This window comes from Vidua macroura, chromosome 7 (genome assembly GCF_024509145.1).
Source record: "Vidua macroura isolate BioBank_ID:100142 chromosome 7, ASM2450914v1, whole genome shotgun sequence".
Taxonomy (NCBI): Eukaryota; Metazoa; Chordata; class Aves; order Passeriformes; family Viduidae; genus Vidua; species Vidua macroura.
The window spans coordinates 31291671-31315896 of NC_071577.1; the positions used below are offsets into that span (position 1 = coordinate 31291671).

The following is a 24226-nucleotide window of genomic DNA, read 5'->3' on the forward strand; positions in this document are numbered from 1 at the left end:
TGCAGCGGTTGTTTTGCCAGGGCTGCGGGCCACCCCGGGAGCATCCCGTGCCGAGCGGAGCGCGCGTGGGGCTGCAGCGGGCTCCTCCCGAGGACAGGCAGCTGCCATTGTAAACCCCACATCTGTTAACGTTGCATAATCTTAACATCATCCGAGGCTCGCGGAGGGGAGAAAACACTCATCGCGACTTCGAGAACTCCTGGCTGGCTGTAGGGAAAGGTTAGGAAGAAAGGCAGGGAGAAGAAGCGGGGAGCAGAGCCGGGGCAGCGGTGGCTGGGGGCGGCTCCGGTCCCTGCCGGGGCCGGGCGCTGGGCTCCGGGCTCTGTTTTGAACGGCTGCTGCGGATGTCGGGATCATGGGTGGAGGCCGGTTAGGAGCCAAGCGAGTTTGTGCGAACAAAAGCTAAAGCCCTAAATCTGGACCGTCCAGGGCTCTCTGGGATTTTCAATTTCCTTCCTTGTTCTTGCTCTGAAAGAAGAAGTTCAAGGCGGGGGGGGAGGGGGGAAGCAGGGGGGGTCTGAAATGCAGCTTAAAAAAAATTCATACTTGAGATGGGTCAATTGAGCGTAAACACGCTGATAATATGGCTTGGGGAAGGTCCCTCGTGTGCAGTAAGTGCGGGAAAAATGCAAGAGGTTTTTAACCACATGCAGTCAACCCTGTTCTGCTATTTTTTTTTTTTTTTTTTTAATCAGTACAAGGATATATTCTGTCTGGATTAAGAAAGGTGGCAAGAGAGGGTGTATGGGGAAGAGAAGAAAAGGCGCAGAAGCCTTGCCAGAGCCTCTCACCCTTTTGTGGGGGTTGGTTTGGATGCAGTACCCTACAGACACATTCCATTGCTGTGGTGCTTCTGTTCCTTGTCCTCTCCCCACCGGCCCCCAGGCAGAGCAGAACAGCAATTCACAGGACCTTCAGTAATTTTAACCATAATAGGAAGGATTTATGCAGGCAAGAAAGGTGCCTAGAGCTTTAATACTCAAGCTCAAGAAAAGCTCAAGAAAAGTGATGGGGGTTTAATGCCAGCAGCCTCCCCTGCAAGCTCTGAATGCCAAAGTCCACATGGCTAATGCCCACCTGGTGATGGGTGCCCATGGGGCTGGGGACATCAGCATCATCCTCAGACACTCCAGTGCCATGCCACAGTACCTTGCTTGCGGTTCTGCTTTATGACACAAAAACACTCTGCACTTCCACACCACCTCCCCTCCAGGACCTGGAAAACTTCAGAGGTTGCTAAAGGCCATTTTGCTTCCTACACCTTTTTTCACCATCCCAGAGCCTGATGCTCAAAAATGCCATTAGGGGAAAAAAAAAGGATCCAATTACTGCTCTTAAAAGCAGTACCCTAAAGCAAGGAAACAGGTTCTCTAAAATAAAGACTACACAGAAATCTGTGATCCTTTCCAAAAGCACAGGATATATGCATATGGAGTGCCCACAATGGGGATAAAACCTGCACAGTGCAGGGACAGGATATTGTTCTGCTTAGCAAGAGGTTTACAGCCTCTTAGTTTTGGTGTCCTAAACATTTCCCTGGAGAGGTGCAGGCTCCCAGATCACCTGCTCAAGCCCATGAAATCCTAAGCTTCCTTCTGATCTTTCTTGGGCAGTTTGGTTCAATCCACAAATCCCTGAGACCACACAGATTCATGGGATCACCTGTGCTGCCTGAAAACCACCAGCCCGTGGCTCAGGGCAGCTCCTCAAACCTCTTTTCATAGACTTTTGTTTTTAAACAGCTTTTAGCAACTGAATTAAAAAAAAACAAAAACCCTCCTGGTTTTTCATCAAGTCTTTGAAAAACACATTTATATAAAATTCTACTTCCAACAGGGATAAGCTATGACTTACCATACTGCTAAAAACCCGTAACCATGCTGAGGCTTCAGTAAAATCTCAACCCATCCATCCAGTGGAGATTGAATCTCCAGTGTCCCAGGCCCTGTGTCCTGAGCAGAAAGCCAGACCCAGCCATATTTTCTTGCTTGACAGCTTGTTTGTGTTCTGCCCTAGAAGTGTCCCTCCAGTGTTAATGTGGCAAAAGCCCCCACAGGCCCAGGGCAGAGTGAAGGCAGCCCCAGCTGACAGGTCCCAGAAGCACTTACCAAAGGAATTTCTTTTCTACTGTTTTTAGTAAACATCAGTAAAACCAAGCCAAAATAATTCTCCCTAACTGCACAGCTCTCTGAGCACTCACACCTCCTCCCCATCCCCTTTCCCGCAACCCTGCAATGCTGAAATGTCCCCAGCTACCCTGCCTGCACCATAGATCCCAAATGCTAAATCCCAGCATCAGCAAATTCACTTCTAAACACTCCCAGTCTTTTCTATAATGTCCTGCAGAAATATTGCAGAAAATATCACCCACACATTGCTTCTCCTTCCTTTTTCTGAGGTTTTTAAAGCCCCCTGGAAGCTTTTCTAGTTGGGAAGGCAATGTTGCCCTCACCAGCACTCATGAGGCCAGAGCAAAAAGGCCACACAGGGACCCAGCCTGGTGTCATTTTAACTCCTGTTCCCATCCGAGGGCAGTGCTGCTGGAGACTATCAGACGGCTTGGGGAGGAAGTCTCCTGGCAGGACTCCAGCAAAGTGGAGTTGCTAGGTCACTGGAACAATAAAAAGGCAAGAAAAAACATCCTGGCTGCAAAAAGTTGGGAAAAAAAAAAAAAAAAAAAGAGAAAAATCCATGGTGGTGTGTACAGTGCTGGTGAAGTGGAAAGAAACAGGCTGGTGAGGCTGGAGGGAGCAGGACCATGCTGCTGTCAGCTTCTGCAAGCACACAACTTCATTTCTAACACGGCTCTTTCTCCAGACCTCTCGCACAAATACTTCCAGAAACCTGGAATTTGTCTGCAAGGTTTGCAACTTGTGAAAATCTCACAGGGGTCAATATTTCCAGGGCAGCAAGTTTTCCGTGCTGTGGAGAGATTCACTGCACTTTGCCTGTCAGCTGGGCATCACAATCCACCAGATGGCTTTCACCCCAGCAGCTGCTGGCATTGAAACTGGCAGTCTAAGAAACCTGCCCCCAAGCAGGGCCGGGTTTTGGTGATAAGGGGTGAGCATCTCTTCGAGGGGCTGAGCACTGCACAGACCTGGGGCTTGGGCTCCCCTGTAAGGAAAGGTGCTAGAGGCTTAGAACCTGCAGGATGAAATTTTGCTGTCTGAAAAGTCTAATTTCCGGGCCAGAAGGGAGCATTAGCTCATTCTGTGTGACCTCATGATAACCAAAGCCGTTCCATGAAGCTTATTTACTCCCAATATAAGTTCAGTGACTTGTATTTGACTTAAACAGATCTTGCAGGGCAAAGAAACACCCAAACTATTGGTATTTGTAATTACCTGGGTTTTTACTCAAAACCATAAGGACTATGGGCAGAAACACAGATTTTTCTGCACGAAACCTCAATGCCTATCAAAAAGTGATGCCAAGTAGCACAAAGCAGATGTGTGGCAAAAGACATATGCCCCAGGAGCTGAGGACTCAGCCTTTTGCAGACCCAGGTGAAAACAAGACCATGTTTTCACATCCCACTCTGGAAACAAAACCACAAGTCCCTGCTCCAAAGTGGTCTGAGCCCAGGACCTGTTTCCCACACCCAGGAAGGGACAATAAATATTGGGAAGATGGAGGAAGGAGTAGAAAAAGGGTACTGCAATGCTGAGAGGAGAGGCTAGGAGCAGCCAGGGGCTGCCATGAGTCCCTGGGGGCCAACCACTGATGCAGGTGGGCTTTGGTCCAGGTGTCTTGACCAGAGCCTCACTCCAGCAATGTACTTAAGAAGAGCTCCCCAGGGAACTATTTTCCATGTTTAACATTAAGCACATACCAAAGAGCTTTGCTGGCTGGCAGTCACTCCAGGGATGATGACCTGCTTGGGAATTGAGCAACTTCTCAAGGACATTGTGGGGATGAGAAGGATAAGGAGCCCTCTTGCATGCAGGAAAATCATCAGACTGCTGAGTGGTAGATGCAATATAAGGCTCAGTGGATTTTTCACTCCATGGAGACCAGCAAAATGCAACCCCATCCCCGGGGAAAACTTAAGGTAGCCCAAGCCTGACACCCAGCTGAAGGTAGGATGCAGGCCATGATGTCATGGCAGTGAGAACCATGGATGCTCTCATGGCTCCTACCCTTCAGCAAGGGGCAGTGAGACTTGTGAAGGGATGGAGAAAAAGGCAAACAGGCAAAAAAAAAAAAAAAAAAAAAGCAGCTTAAAGAGAAATGAATCCCCAGAAGAGATAAGGGCCCCCACCTCCCTTCCCCCATCTGCTGCGAAAGGATGATGATCTAAATCACATTTCCTAGATGACACCGCGCCGATCTGCCGCCGGAAGCAGCGGTGGCAGCGCTCAGGATGGCGCCGGGCCTCCTTCTTCCAGGGGATGAGCCAGGTCTTCCCCCGCTGGCACTGCAGACCGGTCACCACTGACAAGCAGGGGAGCAGCACTGCCAGGGGGCAGCTGGAACAGAGGTCCCGCCCGACACCCGCCACTGCCTCCGCAGCCACACGTTTCCTTTCTGAGAACGGGGGGAAGGCATTTACCACTTCCAGGGCCTCTCTGCACATGTTTCAGGGAGGTTGAAAAATGGACACCTTCTTTCAGCAGTGGGAATGGGTGCTGGAGAAGGGCAGGGCTGGGCTGTCACCGTCTGAGCTGTCACTGAGTGTCACTGAGGGCTCAGAGGGAGACGTGGTCAGGTCACATCTTACCTCGATGCATACGGGCATGGGGTGGTGAGCAAGGCAGCACAGAAGACTGAGAGGACAGAAATCTGTGCCCCAAACCCACCTGCCCACACAAAGACACAGATTACCCAGTACAGAGCCACCACACATCAACTGCCTTGGCACATCGATGCCATCAAGTGACCACCAACTTCAGTCTCAACCCAGCATGTGACACAGCTTATCCAACACCCTACAATCTCCAGGTGCACCAGCACTTTGCAGGACAGGACGATGAAGATCTCTGACTGCATGCTGGGGACTGTCCTCAGAGGCCACAAAATTGCTGTTTCTCCCATTCCCTAATTTAAAAGCCTCCTGGCTCATTTAGCTTTCTTCATGCATCATATTTGCTACCTGTTCCTAAGAAGAGACTGTCTTCATGATTTTCTGCATTCTCTGATTATGTTTCCTTCCTAAGAACCATCCTTTCAAAGGGCCTTTATCTGCAGGGTTGGCTGATGGTCTAATACTGCATCCCCATTCTGCATTTGCTGAAAGAGCTGATAATGTCCTAAAAAGAATTAACATTTAGATGTTAGTCCTGTAACCAAATCTGAATCAAACAATGATGACTGTTCAAATGTCTAAAGCTACTCAGGGGTATTTTCATTTAAGCCCTACCAAGCTTGTACCAGGGATGAGGAGGTTTCTAAAGATGCCTTTGTGAGCACCAGCCACTGAAACCCTTCTCCTTGTCCCTCCAGACACAGATACAATTATACCCAGCTCCAGCACAAAGATAAAGGCTGAATTACAAGAGCAGCATTATGCTCCACAATCAGGGTCCTTGATTCCAATTGACAAGGAACTCTAATCATGCGCAGTTGGTCCGCGGATGCTTCCACTCTTGGAAATCATTCCCATCACAGGAGAGAAATGAGTTCAATAGACAGGGTTACCTTTTGCATTTCCTCCCCAAATTGCTAAATTACCTTGTCAGTTTGTGAGATCTTACAAGTAATGCAGGGTCAAACCTGGCCAACACTTATCTGGGATATTTCTTTGCAGAAGGTTTAACTACCAGCTGCTACAGTTTCCCTGATAAGAAAGTGTTTTCTTACCGATAGTGGCATGGATGTAGCAGGACAGTTATTCAGAGATGCAGTGAAACCCTTCTTATTTAAAAAAAAAAAGTGGTATATTTATCAACCATTCTGGGTGATCCCAGAAGATAGGGAGGAAATATATAGAGATCCCTTGGGAAATGTCTTGAGATCTCTTACAGACCTGCCTTTTGCTTTTATAGAGCACTCAAAACCAAAGCCAAATGAAAAACCCCTCAAATATCCAAACTCCCACATCAACCCCCCAATTTATGCATACTCCAGAAAGTGCTGTCCTCCCCCCAAAATAGATCCTGACACCGTGGGTGGGTGGGCAGCAGTACCCTCCTCCTAGGCTATCAGAGAAGGTATCTTTTGGACAATATATTGAAGCCAAACTTAGTGTGATTCATCCCTGCTTCAGCAAAGTTCACCAGAGCGTGACGTTTCACATCAGTCCTCAGGGCTTAAGAGATTTTCCACAAGAGGAAGGGTGTTAACACCAGCATCCTAACAAGCAGTGACGTGAATAATTGTGCTCCACAGATCGAAATTCCTCATCACTCCAGATGCAGAAGTGCCTTTTAGCATGCTCGTCAAGGAAAAAGAGAGCTCACCTTTGCTACCAGTAACCAAAAAAGCCTGTCCATCAGCCCAAAATGCCTGCACAGGGTTTCTTCCATGCTCTGGAGATCTCACAGGAATCTAAGGGTGGTTCTGGTAGCAGAAATTACCGCAGTGTCTGCCTGGTTATAGAGGCGAGAGGTCAGACTGATCGTGTAACAGCCTTCAAAACCTCTGCCATCACAGCGTGCTGAAAAATGCTGCGAAAAATGCCCTAAATGTGTGTGTGCAACTCGATGTCTTCTGGGAAATGCAGCCTGGGCTGTACCCCTGGGACAGCAGCTAACCCTGCTGACTTAACCCTTTGTGCACAGTCTGCATGCCTTTCTATCAACCACTTAAAATTCCTCCTCACTCCTTCCACACTGACTTCATCTCAGAGTTAAAAAGAAAAGATTATTTTCTCCCAAACTTCAGTGGCAAGAGCCTTGTTACCATCAAAGCACTGTGTAAAAGGTCCCTCAAATATCTCCACGTTTGCCTTGGCAAAAGAACTGCAAAGGTAATGGCACTTCCAGAGGACTTTTTCCAAGCACCAGATTGGAAGCCCAAGATGGGGTGTTCACACTGCAAGGCAAAAGGAAGGACCTGCAGCATTTGGTGACAGTGTAAGTGACATGATCACCCTCAGCCAGAGCACAGTCAGAATGCTGCAGAAGCTGCTTTAAAAGTCCTCCCAGCTCCATGGCCATGCAAAGAGTGACAAGGCAGATGGAGCTTGTTTTTCCCAGTGGAGAGTCAATCCACCAAGGTCAAGGTGCTTGCACAAGGTATTCAAACAGCTGGACAGAGAACAACTGGGTTTGCCCTCGGCATTCCTCCTGTGTTCCCTCTCTTCCCCTAGCAAAGCAGGACAGTGCAGAGGGTTGCACTTCTCCTGCAAATGCAGTGGCAGAGCCCTGCCAAGCAAGGGTGTCTGAAACAACCCTTCTGTCTGGACACAAAAGCTTCTGGAGACCAGCTTTGAGCTAGTGGTATTTTTAAATAAACCCAACCTGGGCTTCCTCTGTGACTCCTAGCTTTGCAGCTAATAGTTTCCAGGCTTTTTTATCTACCACCTCAACAGCCAGACGCTCTTTTTCTACCCCTCTAAGTGATTCTCCTGTAATGACAACTCCAGGAGTTGGGGTTTTAAGGAAAGACAGCCAAATCTTAGGAGGCTCTTGACACAGATCCTGACTTTTGGCAGCACTGCTCCCTCGCCCACAGCTGAGATGCTGACTGCAGCTTGGGAGATGCTTAAGTAACCAACTGCAAACCTATTTATCAAATGACTCCAAGTCAAGGGCACAGCAGATGCAAAAGCAGATATAACCCTCCTCAACAGCCCTGCCTGCACAGAGGACAGGCAACTGGAACTAATTCCATCCAAAGCCACAGAGGGATGGGGGAAGCAGCATGGGAGCAGCAACAGTTTGTAGGTTATTACACCCTGTTTATGCATTTTGGGCACTTTTAAAATAATATTTTTATATCTCATGCATTTCATACTGGTTTCTGAAGGGATGAAACTCCTGAGACAGCTTTGTTTGTTCTCATACGTTAAAACAAACTAGCCTGGAACACAGAGACCTCCAAGACAGCAGCTTCCTTCAGGTTTTGTGAAGACCAGCACTTTAGAAGAGAAGGCTCCAGTGACTGTCCAGCTTAGGGAGCTGCTGCACCCAGACCAAGGGGGATGCCCATGGCCCGGTCCATGACCTGGCCCTGGGACCTGCACACACTCAGCACCCACAGAGCCCAAGATAAGGCACAGCACACACTAATGCCACACATCCTGTGGCAAGCAGAAGAGAACAAACCACAGGCTTTTGAGCCTAGTGAGTGAAAACCTTGCATCATTTTCCCTCCCTCCAGCTGATCCCTGTGCTCAGCCTGGCTCTGCCTGTCCCTTCTCCAAGTCTTCATGACCATGAGTGGCCATCACCCTCTCCAGCACCCAGATGAGACAAAAAACAAATTAACAGCAAATAAGGGATATAACCCAAGGTCCTAAAATCTGTATTATATACCTCACAGTACTTAGATCCTACAAGAGGTTCTCATTTTATATAGGAGCTGGTTCCTATCCCCTTTTTCCCCTGTTCTCTCCAGAGCACTTCAGTAAACCAGCTCTGACAGCAGCGTTACTACAGCACAGGCAACAGCTACACTAACAGCTTGGAGGAGCTGAAGTTTACAGAGCTTCCTTTACTCAAGGGATCTGCATTTTTCTAAGATTATATTATTACTTGGGCTGGTTGCTCAGTAATGCAACATCATTTCCCTTTTGGGTGGGAAAATTCTCTCCTTGTCCTCAGATGCAAATGATTTCAGCCTGAAAGGATGAACGCAGACTCTGCATGAACTGTGCCCCTTGCTGAAGCAGCAGGATGTTATATATATATAACAGCTGGGCATTTAAAAATATATGGTGATGGGTGCACACACATCAGCTGCATGTATGCAGAAAATGGTGAGAGAGAAGAGGTGCCAGATGTGACAAAACCATTTCCTCCTGAGAGGAACCCACAGACTTCATTCTTTCACCACGCCTGTGCTTGTAGCCCTCTTGCATCTCCTCTGGATGAATATCCCAGCAAATGAACATCTCATATTTACAGCAACAGCAAATTACAATGCAAATGTTGCAAAAATTGCTCAAAGAAATAAAAATTTGAATTTGTAATCAGGTCTGCTGCCACTGAAAATTGAATTCTGCCTTCTGTGTTCAGCCATTCAGAAAAGAGAAAAAAACCCTATTGTATGACCTACATCTTCAATTGAATGTAAATAACAGGACCTGTGGTTGGGGTATTCAGGCCTCATGACAAGCTTGCTCACAAGCTACAGACTATGGATTTTGTATTGAGCATTTTCAAGGGAATATTCCAAACTACCAACCTTTGATTTGCTTGGAGCACCTTGTGACACTCCAGCTGGTCAAACTGCCCCAGTGCTGCTTTGCACCATTTCAACAGCAGAGAGATACCAGAGCAGGTGCCAGGATCTGGCCCTGCCTCTTTCCAGAGGAGCTCTGTGCACATCCGAGAGGATCAGCCCAGGTTTCAGCAGTGCTGTTTGTCTGCCTAGAAATATCCTGACACCTTCAGACTCCTCACCCCTCCATACCAGAGAAACCCTTCTGAAACTATATGAGGAAAGAAAGCCAGAATCTAGAGGGTTTGCACTGACTATCTACAATCTATCCAGCTCCAGACTATTTCTCTGGAGGTATTTCAGGGGTTGCAGCCCTGCCTGGAGCACCCCAGGTGGCTGGAATGGCACAGAGAGGGGCAGAAAGACAGTATTTCTGTGCTGCAAAAAGTCAGCAGGCTCAGCCAGAGCTGAACCTTGCCACTCTGTAGCTATCCTTATTTTGGAAATGGCACACAGCTCCCATGGATGAGGAACCCACAGCGCCAGCCAGGAGGTTCCTCTAGCAGCAGCTCCAGAAGTTCTGTGGACGTTGGTGGTGCCTTAATCTCTGCATCACAGCACTGAACCACTATTGCTGTACTGACAGGTTTTATTGGCTTGATTAGCTTGTTATTTGAAATAGTTCTGTATTCTGTTGAAGTTATTTTGTTAGCATGGATGAATGCTTCATTAAAACCAACACAACCAGACTGATGCTACAAAGTTTCATGTTTTGCATTGTGGGTGAACAGCAGCATCTATTCATTTTCACTATGACCACAAAACAGCCTTTCTAACCTCATAACCACTCTCTTAAATGAGCAAAATCCTCTGCCACCTCTGAGAGATGTGATGGCGATGGAGTCAGTCTCAGCAGCTCTGACATGCTCCCTGCAGATGAGCAGGATGGGGAGAATGGAGGGAGGGTGCTTGAGAATTTGCTCATTGAGAGTTTCTGACTGGTAGCCCAAAAATTGATATCTGTAAGAGCAGGTGAAGGAAACAAGTTGTCCCAGAAACTCCACACTCCTCTAAACAGATCAATATCTGCAACTTTCTGATACTGAAAAGAATATTTGCTAAGGAATGCATCCACACACCAGCAAGGCTGGCACCAGCCCCTGCAAACGTGGCAGCAACAGCCCATCTCTTTCATCCCCCCAGCCACGAGAAAAACATGAAGGAAGTTAAATTATCCCTCCAAAGTGGTGGTGCCTGCTGGAGCAGAACATGCTGCCAACACCTGCTGAATGGGCACAGGCTGGCACTGGCGGTTTGGGACTGGAAAATCAGATTTTGTGGGGAGCCCAGTAATGGGCAGCTCTTCCCTTACCCACTGCCTGCTCACAGCTCCGCACACGCAGTCACTGTGCAGGGCGGTGTCAATCAATACTCATCACTGTGTGCTCCCTGCCAGCCAGGTCACACACTTATCTCTCAGACTACTCATTTAGCACTTAAATATCACATAAAGTGCTTCCACAAACTGATGCGAACCCAGCTGCTCAGCGAACGACCCCTGCTGCCTTCCAGGGCTAGAGATGGGGAACAGGCAGGAAAGCTGATCTCCAATCTTCCTCTGTTTCTGAAATGCCTTTTCTTCATTTTCTTTTCTTTTTTGCTTGAAATTATGTACCCCAAAGGAGCAGAGCTAAATCCATACAACCCCGGGGAGTTCATGTTCACAGCCCACCAACCAAATCCACTTAGAGCTAATAGAGGAGCAGCAAAGATGCCTGAGACAGGAACCCCGCAGCCTTTTGATAGTGACGCAGAGGACAGGAGGCAATCCTTCCTTGTCCCTGCACCACAGGGGGAGGAAGCATCCTTCCTGCACCACCCACACTCACCTGAAGCTAGAGAGCAGCATCTTACACCTCTCTGCATCTGTGTGGCTGCAGAGAGAGCTGGGCTTTTGCCCCAGGAGCCACAAAATACATACTGCAAAACGTGAGGCAGGTTTGGAGGCAACAGCATACCTTTGTGCAAACAAACATCCTCAGCATCTTCTTCCCTCACTCCTAAGTTTGCTTCTTCCTTACACAGAAAGTTTCAGACAGAAAGTTAAAAATATACATAAATAAATGCAGACTCTTTACTCCTTCTAAGAGTTTTGGAAAGTTTCTCCCAGCAGCCAGCCTAAATCTCTGCTGTGACTAAAGCTGGTTCCTTCTCAGGTGATTTCACACCTCATTGCCAGGGCTCCCACCAGAGAAGCCACATAGAAAGGTGGCACCTGCCATGGGAGAGAGGGAGCAGGGACAGAAGGACAGACACAGATGGCAGAAAAGCAGATCAGCTTCTCAGGGAAAGCCCATTGCCAGCAGCTTCTTGCTGTGCTGGGCACCGTGGCACTTCTTCTACCCACTGTGTGGGTAGAAATAGCAGGAAAAGGGACATGGCAGGCACAGGGAGACCCCAGTCACAGTGACTTTGTCAGGGGCTCAGTTACCTCTGCTGTCCCTGTGGTGTCACTGGAATTATTTCCATTTTTCAGATGGGAAACCTGAAATACCAAGACCTGCAGGAGGACAGAGCTTGTAACCAAACCCTGACCTGACCCAGGCTGGTGGCAGACAGTGCCCTTCAGCTCACTCAGTGCCCATGTGAACTAGCTGCCAGAAGAGATTTGATAATGCTTTAACTTTACTGTCACCAGCTTTCTTGCTTCCTACTTCACCTATTTTTTTTTCTCCTGTGTTGCTCTCCTTAGGTTCAGACCATATTATAAACACAGGCTAAAGCCATCTGTCCTCATCTCTCAGCAGACAAGCCCACAGAGGCTCTGGCAGGGAGGGTGGCAGATGCAGGCTGAGGCACTGCCGGGAAGGCAGTGCGGCTGCGAGGACAGCCCTGCTCCCACCCCATTCCCCTGCCCCATGCTTTGTGAGAAACTCAAAAGCCCCATTTCTACACCCACTGCCTCACCATCTGCTCACTAAGCCCTGTCTGAGAAAGAGCTTTTGCCACCCAGCCTCAGACTGTTGCAAAGGGAGATGTAATCTTCATTTCCTGGTAGTGCCAGGGTCATGGGTTCACAAGAAATGGTCCCCCCACTTCAAGGAAGAGTTTTCAAAGGTGAAAAATGTCTCTGAGGGGCACTGTCTTCTGCAGTGGCAACACAAACAGAGATTTCTCAGGAGTCTGCAACTCAACCTGAGGGTGATTCAGGAGATCCTCCCAGCCTGCTTCTGTAACACCAGACAATTCTCTGACTGACAGGCATAGAGCTGGAGCTAACAGCGAGTGAATCGCAGCTGTCAGGACCCAGCGTAATTCATGATGCCGTTTGCTGGGGAGCGAGCTACTGCTGGGCTATTTATCACTCCTTCACTGCATGCCCTGCTCCTTCTGGCTGTGGCTGACATAATTCACAAGCACCTGTAGCTGCTGAGCACTGGCTGCACGGAGCAAAGCCTCCACTGCTGAGGCGGCCAGCCAGGCACTTGTGGCCTGACAAATGGCTTTTCCAACATGTGGACAGATAGTTCGAGCTTTTCAGATTCTTAACAAAGGAAATGCATTCCTCTACTGACTCTCAGGAGTCATCAAGGTCACAGGAAAAGATGCCAGACTGAAAGCTGAGATGAAATTAAATATTTTTTTTTTCTGTCCACTGAGGAATTTGCACAGCTTTCATCAAATAATAGGTGAGCAGTTTGCTGGCAAGTTGCAGATTTTATCTTCACAAGGTTGATAGCAGGTAAGACAGCATTATTCTCTCCCAGTTTGAAGGGCAAACCAATACTTGGAGTGGCACAAAGAAGTAGCTGAGCTGGGAACAGACCCAAATCTCCTTCATTGCCATGCGGTATCCTAGTCACAAAGCTGCTCTCACAAGCACTGCTAGTTAGGAGCTTTCTAATCCACTGCAGGATACATTCCAGCTGATATCCCTAGCTATACATTGGTCTAGTGTGGATACATCCTACAAAGGCATGCCTTGGGTTTGTGAAGAAAACTAAAATGTTATAAATGTAGTTTTGTCACATTTCCTGAAATTTTACAGCTCCATGCAACTAAACTTAACCCCAAGTTCCAAAGCATGGTATTTTCTCCACATCAGAAATTAAAAGATAAAATTTGACAGTCCAGTTCAGGCAGGCAATGAATCCTAAAACCCACTTAAAACCTACGCAGGATTAATTTGACATTGGATTCCTTATACCACCTGCAGACACTCAGTGCTTTCCAAACTCATTGAGCATTAGTCATCCTTAGAGCTATGTGCCTTCTTTGGTGAGTAAGTGAGCCAGTTTACTGAATGACACTTGAAACATCCCTGCTTGTTCTGGGAAAAATAAGGTTTATCCTGTGCTGAAACCAAATTCAGCACAATCCGTAAAGCATGAAATTAGGCATTGCTTGTGACAATAGCACTGTAGATGTGGCATGCAAGGAAAAATTTGACTTTATACGTGACTAATCTGACAGTCTGTAGGCGACGTAGAAAAAGAGGGTATGTATAGAGAGCTGACAGCATCTATCCCCACACCTGATAGGGGTCAGTACCTGAGGTGAGATGAGAGCATTTCTGGAGACAAGCAGGAGGCCACCCAGACCCTGAAGACCATCTACAGGAGCCCCCAGTTTCCCACCTGGATGGGTAGACACATATGGACAGTACTCCTGGTGCCCCCCAAAACCTTTCTCAAGTTCCTCGGTGAAGTTTCCACTGCTCGCCTTCCAGTCAGTCCACACAGCTACAACGTGTTTACACCTTCCCACCCACCATTCCCATCCCAAACCTTCACTCACCGAAGCAGTTGTCTGTAGGACAATGAGCTGGGCAAGGTTAAAAAGGGAAAGGAATTGGGGGAGGGAGGAGTGTTACACTTCTCAGCTGAATCAGCTCTGGGTGATGTCGGGATGCTCAGCAGCCCACAGTCGCGATGCTGTGGGGAGAGCGCGGGGTCCCACGCCACGACAGACCCGCACGATGCGGACCCCGCGCACTCTCCGCCGCGCCACGGCCGCTGCCGGGACGAAATCCCGTCCCTACCCTTATCCCCATCCCCATCGCGGGGCACTCACCCGGGCTGCCGGCGTGTCCCGCGGCGGGAAGCGAGGAAGGGCGGCCGAGACGGTTTCGGGACGGAGGAGGAGGAGGGGGAGGTGGAGGAAGACGCCGTGGGGAAGCGAGGGGCAGCGACCCGGCCGGTGGGACCGGGACCAGCCCCAAGCCCAGCAGCAGCAGCAGGGTGCAGGCTGCCGGCATGGCGCTGGGGGTGGATGGAAGGGGAGGCGGGGGGGGGGGCAGGGGGGTGGTTGTTCACATACCCGGAGCGGGGAAATGAATAACCACGTAAATAGCGAATTTTAATTAATTCCCCGTGCCCCCCCCCCCCTCGGGGCGGCGCCTTAAAAGTGCGGGGTGCCCATAGCGGAGGGGGTGAGGGGGGGGCCCGGCCAGCAGCGGCAGCAGCCTGCGGCCAAGTGTCGGCGCCCGAAAGTAAAAGGGCAGGCGGCGGAGGCTCCTCCTCGAGCCTGACATCACCCAGCCGCGGCTCGGCTCGGCTCGGCATGGCCCGACTCCCCACGGCCCCCCCCACCCCGGCCCGGCCCGGCCCCCAGCGGCCGCCCCCTCCCGCCCCGCGCAGCCGTCGGGCCGCCCGCTCCCTCACCCGGCTGGCTGCGGCATCAGTAGGAGTATTAGTAGTAGTAATAATAATAACGCTTCTTTTCACTTCTACTTTATTTTTCTTGCTGCATCTCCCAGGCGCGCCGGGCGAGCATGACCCCGCTGCCCACCGCCCGCGGCCGTGGCGGGGGTGCCCCGGTTCGGTGCCGCGGTTCAATGCGGGCAGCGCGCAGGGCCCGCGCCCCGCGCAGCGGCACCCCCGCTACGGCTGGGTCACCCCCCACTCCCGCGCTGCACAGCCCCGAACTTAAATTCCATCGAAATCGAGTCCTTGACAAATAACTTCAGCTGTTTTCTTGGTTAGAAAGCTGACTCCCTTTTAAAGGCCAGCAGCAGCGTTTGAGGGTACAGCTTCTGGCACTGGTGAATTTCCCAGGCCGGGCTGTACGGGAGGCAAAGGATTTCCCTTCATTGTTCTGAAATTCCCCTTCATAATTTCATGCTCCTAGTTCTGGGAGAGAGCACGCCACAGAGCAGTGGGTTGGGCTTTGCCGGGGCTGCCGGCATCCCGATGCGCAGGTTTAGGGTCCCCCTGAGCTCTCCCTCTGCGGGGGACACAAACCCGTCCTGGCCAACCTCTCCCCGCGGGTCGCTCCTGGGCTCTGTACTTTTCCCTCGAGCTGCTTCAGACTTGATTTCCACAAGCCAAGCAGAACCCGACCTTCCCAAGGGGAGGGTGACTGGTGACAACTCACCACGTCCGGACGGCTGCAGCCTCGAACAAGCCCGGGGTCCGGTCCACAGCCCCCCGCTGCCTTTGCTCTTCACCAAAAGCTGAAGTCGGTGGCTGACGTACACAAACTCTCCTGGAAGCCTCTTTCCACCCAAGAGGTGGCACTGATGAGCCCACACCAGCACGCCTATGGCCTTGACTTTACCCCGACCCTTGGCTTTACTTGCTCTCCTCTGCTTCTGGGCTTTTCTCTCCACGTGCGAATGTCTTTTCCCGCACCTTCCCGCACCACTTCACCATGAAGCACTCTCAGAAATCCTCATTCTGGTACTTGAATAATCATGGATGAAAGCCCTGGGAAAGGCCACCTCTGAGGCATCCCTCTATCAATCCATGCTGTAATCTACTCCCTACAGCTTTTGCCACCTTCTTGTTTCAAATTTGCCTAAACCCAAGGAACAAGTCAAGCCTGGTCAGTTTTGGACATAAAGCACAAACCAGTCACGATTATGCTTTAGTCATGCAAGCAAGCATGTCCAGTCCTGGCAAATGGAGTGACCCAGAAGCCACAGGCAACACCAAAGTGCCTGATCTACAGAGGACATTTTTAGGCTTCTTCATTCTGTGTCCAGGTATTTATCCATTCTGTATGGAATAGTTGTACAAAACAAAGTTTCTGTCTCAATAAGACAGAGACACCAATACACAGCTAAAGCTCAGGGGAAGAGCTGTAAAGTATTTTGATACTTTGGGAGATGGCACAGCATAATGCAGCAGCTTAAACACCTGGGGATATCTTTATACATGATATACAGGACTCCATGCTATCAATTCCTAAGATAGTAAGTAATAAATATGATTCTTTAGAAATCTTGTTAGTCCCTGGAAAGAAACACTTGCCAACCAGCAAATCTGACACTTTTAACTGTGCAATAAAGGTAAGGCAGCAGGACCACAGAAACCTCTCTGATCCTCTCCAGGATGCATCCTCAGGGCTGCAGGGGGCAAATGAAAGCCAAACTTCACCCTGACATGAAATGGATGCTCTCCCATCCACTCACTCTCATGCCTGAGGGCCCTAATACTGAGTGCAGAGCTCACACCCTTTTCTCTGCCTTTTCCAAGAGACTTCCCTACATCTAAGCCACACAGCAGCTCCCCGCTCTTACTGCATCCTTCCAAGCTGTAAATCCAACAAGCAGGAAGCACAGTATCAAATGCTTTTCCAAAAGGGTCTCAATAAATTCTTCCTACTGTTTCACTCAACAGGCCCATGGAGAGCCATAGCAGACACAGGCAAATGCAAAACAAACACTTCTGCAGGAACAACCCATGTCGGTATGGAATGGCTCCGTCTCACCATTCCCCCGTGGTGCCCCCATAGCACAGCCCACCCTGCAGTGCCACTAGCTAGGAAAGCAGGGAAGGCTGAATTAACCCCCTCTGGCTGTGGGGGAAGGGGGTAGCTGATGTCCTCCCAAAAACTGCCATTAAACCTGCCTGACCTGCTGCATTCCTGAGCCAGACAGGGCACTTGTGGCCATGACAGGGGTGACCATGAGGACCATGTGCCTGAGCGCAGAGCCAGCAGCAGGGAACGCTGGCCACAGGGTGCCGTGCCGCCCTTGGATGAGCCACATCCTGGCAGAGCTTAGTTTAGGTGGGACAGGAATGCCATTGCAGCCTCTGAAGCCCAGGGCAGTGGTGAGCTGCCTTCACCAGCCCCAGCAAAGGCCCCACAGGTGTGAACCCGTGGGCCTAAAGCAATACTTACCATCAGAAAATAATCTCTCTGCTCTCTCCATCATGGCTCCATGAGCAGCACATTATTTACAAGCACCTGGAAAGGAAACACTGATATTCAGGCAGTTTCAGACTTCCCAAATGAAGTCCCTTCCCCCATAGGTGTCTGATTTGTCAAGGTTTAGTACCTGTAAATTTAAAGCTACTATGTTTTCCTGCCATCTTATTTTTTATTCATACCTTCAGGGTTTCGTAAGGAATATAAGGAGTCAATTTATGACTGATATTTTTGAGCTCCAGTTTCAACAGCCACGTGTAAACAACTGAGAAAAAAAACCTCACTTTGTTGGTTTTTATTCAAAAGATATTCTTTTACCCATTGGAGCTGCAGAGGGCAGTGTGGAGGGGATATCAACTCTGCCACCCATGTGATGAGTTTGACACCCTCCCTGGGGGCTGGGAAAGAAGCTTCAGTGGTGGGAGAAGGAAGAGCTGCAGCAGGATGAAAGTGGCTGTGTGGAGCACAAGCTCTCAGTGAAAGCCACCAGCACTTGGCTTTTCCCCATGTGGTGCTGGAGTTGTTTATCCCCATGGCACAGCTGCACGCTCCGCTGCTGCATCCTGCTGATGCTGCTTCCAGGGCAGCTCCAGGCCGAGGGCTGCTCCATACCCTCCTTGTAATAGGAGATTTAAATGCATGAAATCATGTCTGAGGAGCCAGATGGGCCAGGCAAAGCCTAATGTCAAGTAATGCCACAGCATCCTCCTGAAAGAGGCTGTGACCTCAAACGCCTCCCCAAATTATGTATAGAACACATTTAACGCTTCCATCTGAAAGCAAGCAGCACATTCCACACACAGCAAAGGAGTTAAAAACAAACAAACAACCTCATCAATACAGGAAGCCTCTAACAAAGCTATATATAAAACATGATTGATATTGATTAATTGAAACCTGCCCATCACCTTATTTTGGGGGAGGAAAAACAGAGTGTGTTTTTATTTCACCTTGATTTCCACTTTCCAGATTGAGGGGCTAGAGACATGTGACAAAATGTGCTGGTTCCTACGTTGTTTTGGTCTGAAATCCCAAAAAACCACGAGAGTCTCTGCAGAAGAGGCATCTCTGTAGCACTTTGTGAGGACTACAGTGACCAGTCCTTTCCCTCTGGTTCCACAGGAGCCTTCCGCGGCACAGCCCATGTCATGAAACTCCTGCAGCTCCCTTGAAACTCATCCCAGATCTGTCCAAGACTTGGATCAGGCTCATAAACCTCAGACAAGTTTTAAGCTGATGATGAATTGAGGTACAAAGTGAATATTTTCTCCTCCTGGAATTTGTTATTAAAAGCCCTGAGTTTCCAAAGTGGACAAATAGTTCCTAACTGAGTAATTTTTACCTTTGCATCTCCTCTTGATGCCACAAGCCATCCATTAAAGGATACCAATCATCCAAAAGGCACTTAATACATGACCATTATTCTTGAAATTTTGGGGGTGGTGGTATTTTATTGATTTAACAAAAACTGCTTGCCTTGTACCTCCACTGGAAGCAGCTTGTTCCAGTTATTTGATATTTGGAGGTCAGGATGGATATGGGTCTTGTGATCCCTCTTCATCCCTCACAGAAAAATGCACAACTTGAAATGATGTTGCATTTTGAATCCTGTCACTGGAAAAAAAAAATCCCACATTTTCTGGAGGGAAAAAATAAATCAGCCATCCAAATCTATCTGAGAAGAAGCAATTCTGAATTTCTTATTTATTTCTTTCAGGACATTTTTCACACAGCTCTGGTTTGGAGCACACCCAGATATTCTAGAACTGAGCTAAACACTTCAGAGCAGTGCCCTTAAATCTGGAAAGGAGCCCCCAGTGAAATTTAGAAGGGACACTTGAATCCAATAAAGTTACAGGTGTGCTCCTCTATCTCTAAGTTTCTGGGAGCACCCATGGTTTTGTTTGCTCTTGCATAAGGAGAGCAAATCCTAGGTATTGGGGGATATGAGCATAAAAATCATGTGAAAAAAAGCCACAAAGAGCAGAAGGCAGAGAGGAAAGGAGCCTCTCCTGTGCTGTATGGGCTTTAAAGTGATTTATTTTTAGCCTGCAGTTTGCTGCTAGAGCCTCTCATCCGTAGCTTTTAAGGCTGTTACCGCTGAGGTCTCACCTTGTCTCAGGTTTAAGGGATGCTGTGCCAAATCTGGGTTGCAGCAAGACACCACTGCAGAACATAGCAAGTGCGTTCTATTCCACTTTCATACAGAGCTAACAAATTTATAGGTTGTCTACAAAATCTCCTCTCTTTTATCCCTGTAATTACCTTCTCTAAAATTCACCAGGCAAGGGCGATAATTCAAATAACTTCCATTTCCCACTAACCTAAATGTTAATCCTAGGCTGGCTCTTGTGCTTCAGCAAATCTCTTCTGACCTTGCAGGTGTAAGTATGATGCTGTTTAAGAAACTCTGCCTGTCTGAATCTAAATCAGAGCCACACAGATGAGAGTAAACCACCTCATAAGGCACAGAAAGGCCCTTTCTTAATTCAGCCCATGCACACAAGCATAATTTCATATTGTCACCCTTCTTTGCTGCTTCAACTCTGTGGTCACAACTATCTGCTGTGAAGAAGTGACCATGGCAGGTGTGTGATATTTTGGCCACCATACACAGCAATAACCATTGAAGGAAACTCAAGGCTGATCAAGAGAAGCCAAGAGGAGAGTGAAAAAAAGACAAGTTTGAGCTAAGATATGGATTTAATGAGCTTGATTCTCCCTGTGCAGACTCCTAATGGGACACAGATCCACAGATCCAGGTGGATGACAATTTATACTGAGAAACTTGTCTCTTAATGCCAACATCACAACAAAACTTCACTTTTCTTCTGCCCATTCTTAGTCCTGACTATTTCTGCTGGAAGTTTTTTGAGGCATAAAATTCAAATTTCTGGACCCACTTAGTGCTAAGGGATCATAAATGCAGTATGAGCTTTCAGGCAGTACTGGAAGGCAAGTAATAAAATATTTATCTCCACCCGCCTTCTGTGCTTGTGTGCTCTGCAAAGGAAACCATCAAAAGTAGAGCCACAAATTTACAGCTGGAGCCTTCAAAAGGAACCAAACCGTGTGCCATTATCCACATCTCCCTCAAAAACAAATGTTTTCACACCTTGACCCATTGCAGAACATTTTCACTTCTTGCATAATAATAGTAATAATAATAATAACAATAATAATAATAATAATAAAAATATCAAATTTCAAACCAAAAGGAAAATAATTATACATGATAAAAAAGCTCACATGGCTTAAAAAACAGTAAGGCCTTTCCATAATTACATTAGCCAAGCTGCAACCTTGATATACAATGAGGCATCGGATGCTCAGAGCTGGGCTCCAAACTCACCTTCAGGGAACCTGAAGCTTCATGAAATCCCCAGCATGTGGAGGTTCAGCTGGGCTCTCAGGGGATGAAAGCAGTACATTACCACTCACAGGAGCAGTCCCCACCCACATTTCTTCCCTTCAGCCACTAAATGTTAAGATGATAAATTCCTGCCCACCTAATTTCACCCTTTTTTTTTTTAGAGTGCTACCAAAGCTACAACCATTTTTGAAGTGACACCATAATCTTTAGCTGTACAACTGCTTGCTGTCTTTCCTGGTGGAAAAGTTTCCTTGATGCGCAAAGCCCTGCGTTCCTGTAGTGTCTCATGGGGTCTCCAATGCTCCCCAAACTGCATGATTACTGGTGCTAAAACAAGGCTTCTTGCTACTCTTACCATTAACCACACCAGAGCTAATGCCCCAGGGAAGATCAGCATGTCCCTTTCCAAGCATTGCCCAGGAAGGTTGTTGTGCTCTTAACCTGTAATGGAGCAAGGATTGCACGATGCATTTCTCCCTGCAGCTACAAGGGAAGGAGCAGGTGCCTGTGCTTACCAGGCGATGGAAGGAGCTGTTTCCTGCTGTGGTGGTGGAGGTGTCAGTGAAGGAGGTGCTAGAGTTTCTCCAGCAGCAGCACGTGGAACCCAAAGACCAGAACCCCCTGGAGCAGTGTGCTCTGCAGAGCATTCCCTCCGCTGCCAGGGCTCACGAGCAGCAAGAGCCATGCAGCGCTGATGCCAGGACCACCGCTGCCTTTCTCCAGACGTACCAAGGCACACCCCATCCCTGCACCCCAGAGCCCTTCAGATGTCCACTCCCCAGGCCCCTGCATGGCACAGCACAGTGCCTTTCCCTGGCAGCCAGCAAAGGCTTGACCAGCACAAAAACACAACTAGAATGTTTCCAGAGGATGCTCCGGTGCAAAGGGCTGCTGGACAGTGGTGGCAGGAGAAGGGGACAGCTGCTGCACACCTAGCTGAACGCAAAGCTGTGGGACCTCCTCCCACTACTGCAAGACCAAGGGGGACCAAGGGCCCATCGCATCCCCGTTTTGGGGACAAACAAGGGCCACAATGTTGAAGAGGCAAACACTCCCCACCAAATTATCTGATTTCAACCAGTGCAACTCCTCAGTGAGTGAGATACACAGCCAAGGACCTTCCCCACCCTCCCTCTCTGGATCTCCTAACTCATGCCTTATTTTAAGAAGGGAATTAAATTGTTTAGTGGCCAACAAAGAAGCTACCTAGTAATTTCTGCCTATTAATCTCTTCATGCCATGCTCTTTTGTTCAAGTTACAGAGAAATGTGGGGCTGAGCAGGAGGACTCAGGAGGAAAGGGACCACACATGTGAGTGGACTTTGTGAAACACAAGATTTTACAGTAATGGCATTATGGTCAGGTATGAAACTGTAACACAGCACCAAGCAGCTGGCCAGCAGCCGGGCAGCACCAAGGAGTGTTTGAAGTTTGCAGAACAGGGGTATCTGCCAAGGTTAAGGATGCTACAAGCACAGGGAAGGCTCTCTGGAGCCACTGGCCCCAAGAGAAGCTTCAACGTGAGCCCAAAATCCACACAGCAGATTCAGATTGTTTGGAAATGAACAGCAAGAGGCAGGCAGGAAGGAATCCTGGAAAGGTGTTTCCAACACTGAGTGACTGATTTGAGGTGGGTCAGAGCAGGTCACACAAACACAACTTTCCTCTTGCCTCTATTGAGATAATTAAGGTTAAAAGCACTTAGTCAAAGACCTGCAACCTTGAAAAATGAATACACTTTCTGCAGTGCACCAAGGTGGCTCTTTTCTCCATGTCAGCAGAAAGCCTCCTGTGCCTCCCTTTGTAAGAAAACTGAAAGAGACAAAGCTGCAGCTGGCCAGGCCATGGGATGGGACCCACCCCACTCAGTAACACCAGGGCACTGGCAAGTGGAATGATGCTCAAAGGCATTGAGCGTGCCCACAGAAGGATGGAGAAGAGTTCCTGGTGTCTCAGGCTTTTATTGCACAGAAGGAGAAATAAATAATCTAAAGGCTGAAATTATCAGAGATGAAACAAAGTGGAAGGCAGTGATTTCCCCCTCCTTGTAATGTCAGAACTGATGTGTGGTGCTGGGAGTAAACTTACTTTGCTAAAGCAACTCTGAACCATCTGTCCCTTCAGCCAGGAGGTGCTCTAAGTGGGCCCAGCTATTTCATCAGGTCTCAGCTCTCACATCAGAAAGGATGTGGGAAATAACTATGAAGAGCTTCTAAGACATAATTTCACAGTTTTACAGAAGAGGTCATTATCCTGCATTACTGCATTTAAATGTGTGATTTCAGTTGTGAATATACTCATAATTTTCTCATACTTGCCACTGATTCTGGCCTATTGTCTAATGTCTTAGAATACTTTCTAAGACCTTGGTAATTGAAATGCTGAGGTAGAAAATACTGTATTACAAGCAGGGAAATTCATGCCTAGAGGAGAAGTGAATTGACCTGGAAGGTCGCATCCATCCGTGGCACAGCTGGGAGTGGGGCACCAGCTCCTGCTGTCAATGTCACTGCTCCCAGGCAGAGTGTCCCCAGTCACCCAGAGGACATCTGAAATGGGGTGTTGTAAGCTTTTAGAGCAGCAACTCTTTTTAGAACTCAATAGGGCTTATAATTGAATTCCTTAAAAGGGTTATAACTGTCTTCAGTAACTCACCACTTCCCTGGACTGGCCCTTTCATTTCCATTTTTCCCCTCAGTTTGGGTAAGGTTTGAAGCCCAGTAATGTTGTAGTTTGCATAAACAAACAAGCCTCAAATACATAAATAGCTATTCACATCCTTTGTGCGTATATTCAAGTATTTCAAAAAGCACCCGTGGCAGCCATTAGCACTTCTAAATGCTTTTTGAAGTAATGGATTGATTTTTCATGTGTGTGTGTGTGTGTGTGTGTGTGTCCTTCACTGGAACTGGCTCCCAAATTCCTCTCTGCTGATGAGCGAGGACTGGTGATAGCGGTCCCGTGAGGCGAAGTCTGCGTTCTCCTCAGTGAGCTGCTGGGTCTCCATGCCAACTGTTGCAAAGGATGGTGTCACCACAATCTGCTCCTTGGGAGTTGGCCTTCTCCTGCAAACAGAGAAGCAGAGGTGCCTGCATCACCCCTTTTCTGTTATCCATTACCAGCCATGCTCTCGGCTGTGCAAGCAAGGCAGGGGGATTCCAGAAGAGGCAAAATCCTTCTTGGTTTCCCTTGAAGGGACAGAGTTAACCTAAAAGAATTTTTCTTAGAAGGCACAAAAAAAAAAAATTGTGGCTAATGGGAGCAAACAGCCCTTTTTACAATTAGGCAAGAATAACTCTGAGTATGCAGGAAGGGGCAGAAAGACTGCTTAAGGTAATAAGTAAGTCAATTCTTCCAGCCCTCTCTATGCTCATTAGTGGGTCATGGGAACAACGAGCAGTGGGTTGGTCACTGCCAAGTGACTGGTACCAA

The 24226-nt window shown here is 48.4% G+C and overlaps 2 protein-coding genes across 2 annotated transcripts in view; both read right to left on the minus strand.

The window, feature by feature from the left end:
* The window catches only part of HEG1 (heart development protein with EGF like domains 1), a 51672-nt gene extending 37148 nt beyond the window's left edge, over positions 1-14524 (minus strand). The window contains exon 1 of the mRNA XM_053982696.1: positions 14341-14524. Within this exon, the coding sequence (XP_053838671.1) occupies positions 14341-14524 (184 nt within the window). The remainder of the gene's footprint in view (positions 1-14340) is intronic.
* An 8215-nt stretch (positions 14525-22739) lies between these two features.
* The window catches only part of SLC12A8 (solute carrier family 12 member 8), a 47957-nt gene continuing 46470 nt past the window's right edge, over positions 22740-24226 (minus strand). Inside the window, exon 14 of the mRNA XM_053982344.1 lies at positions 22740-23859. Coding sequence (XP_053838319.1) covers positions 23694-23859 — 166 coding nt within the window. The 3' untranslated portion in view covers positions 22740-23693. The remainder of the gene's footprint in view (positions 23860-24226) is intronic.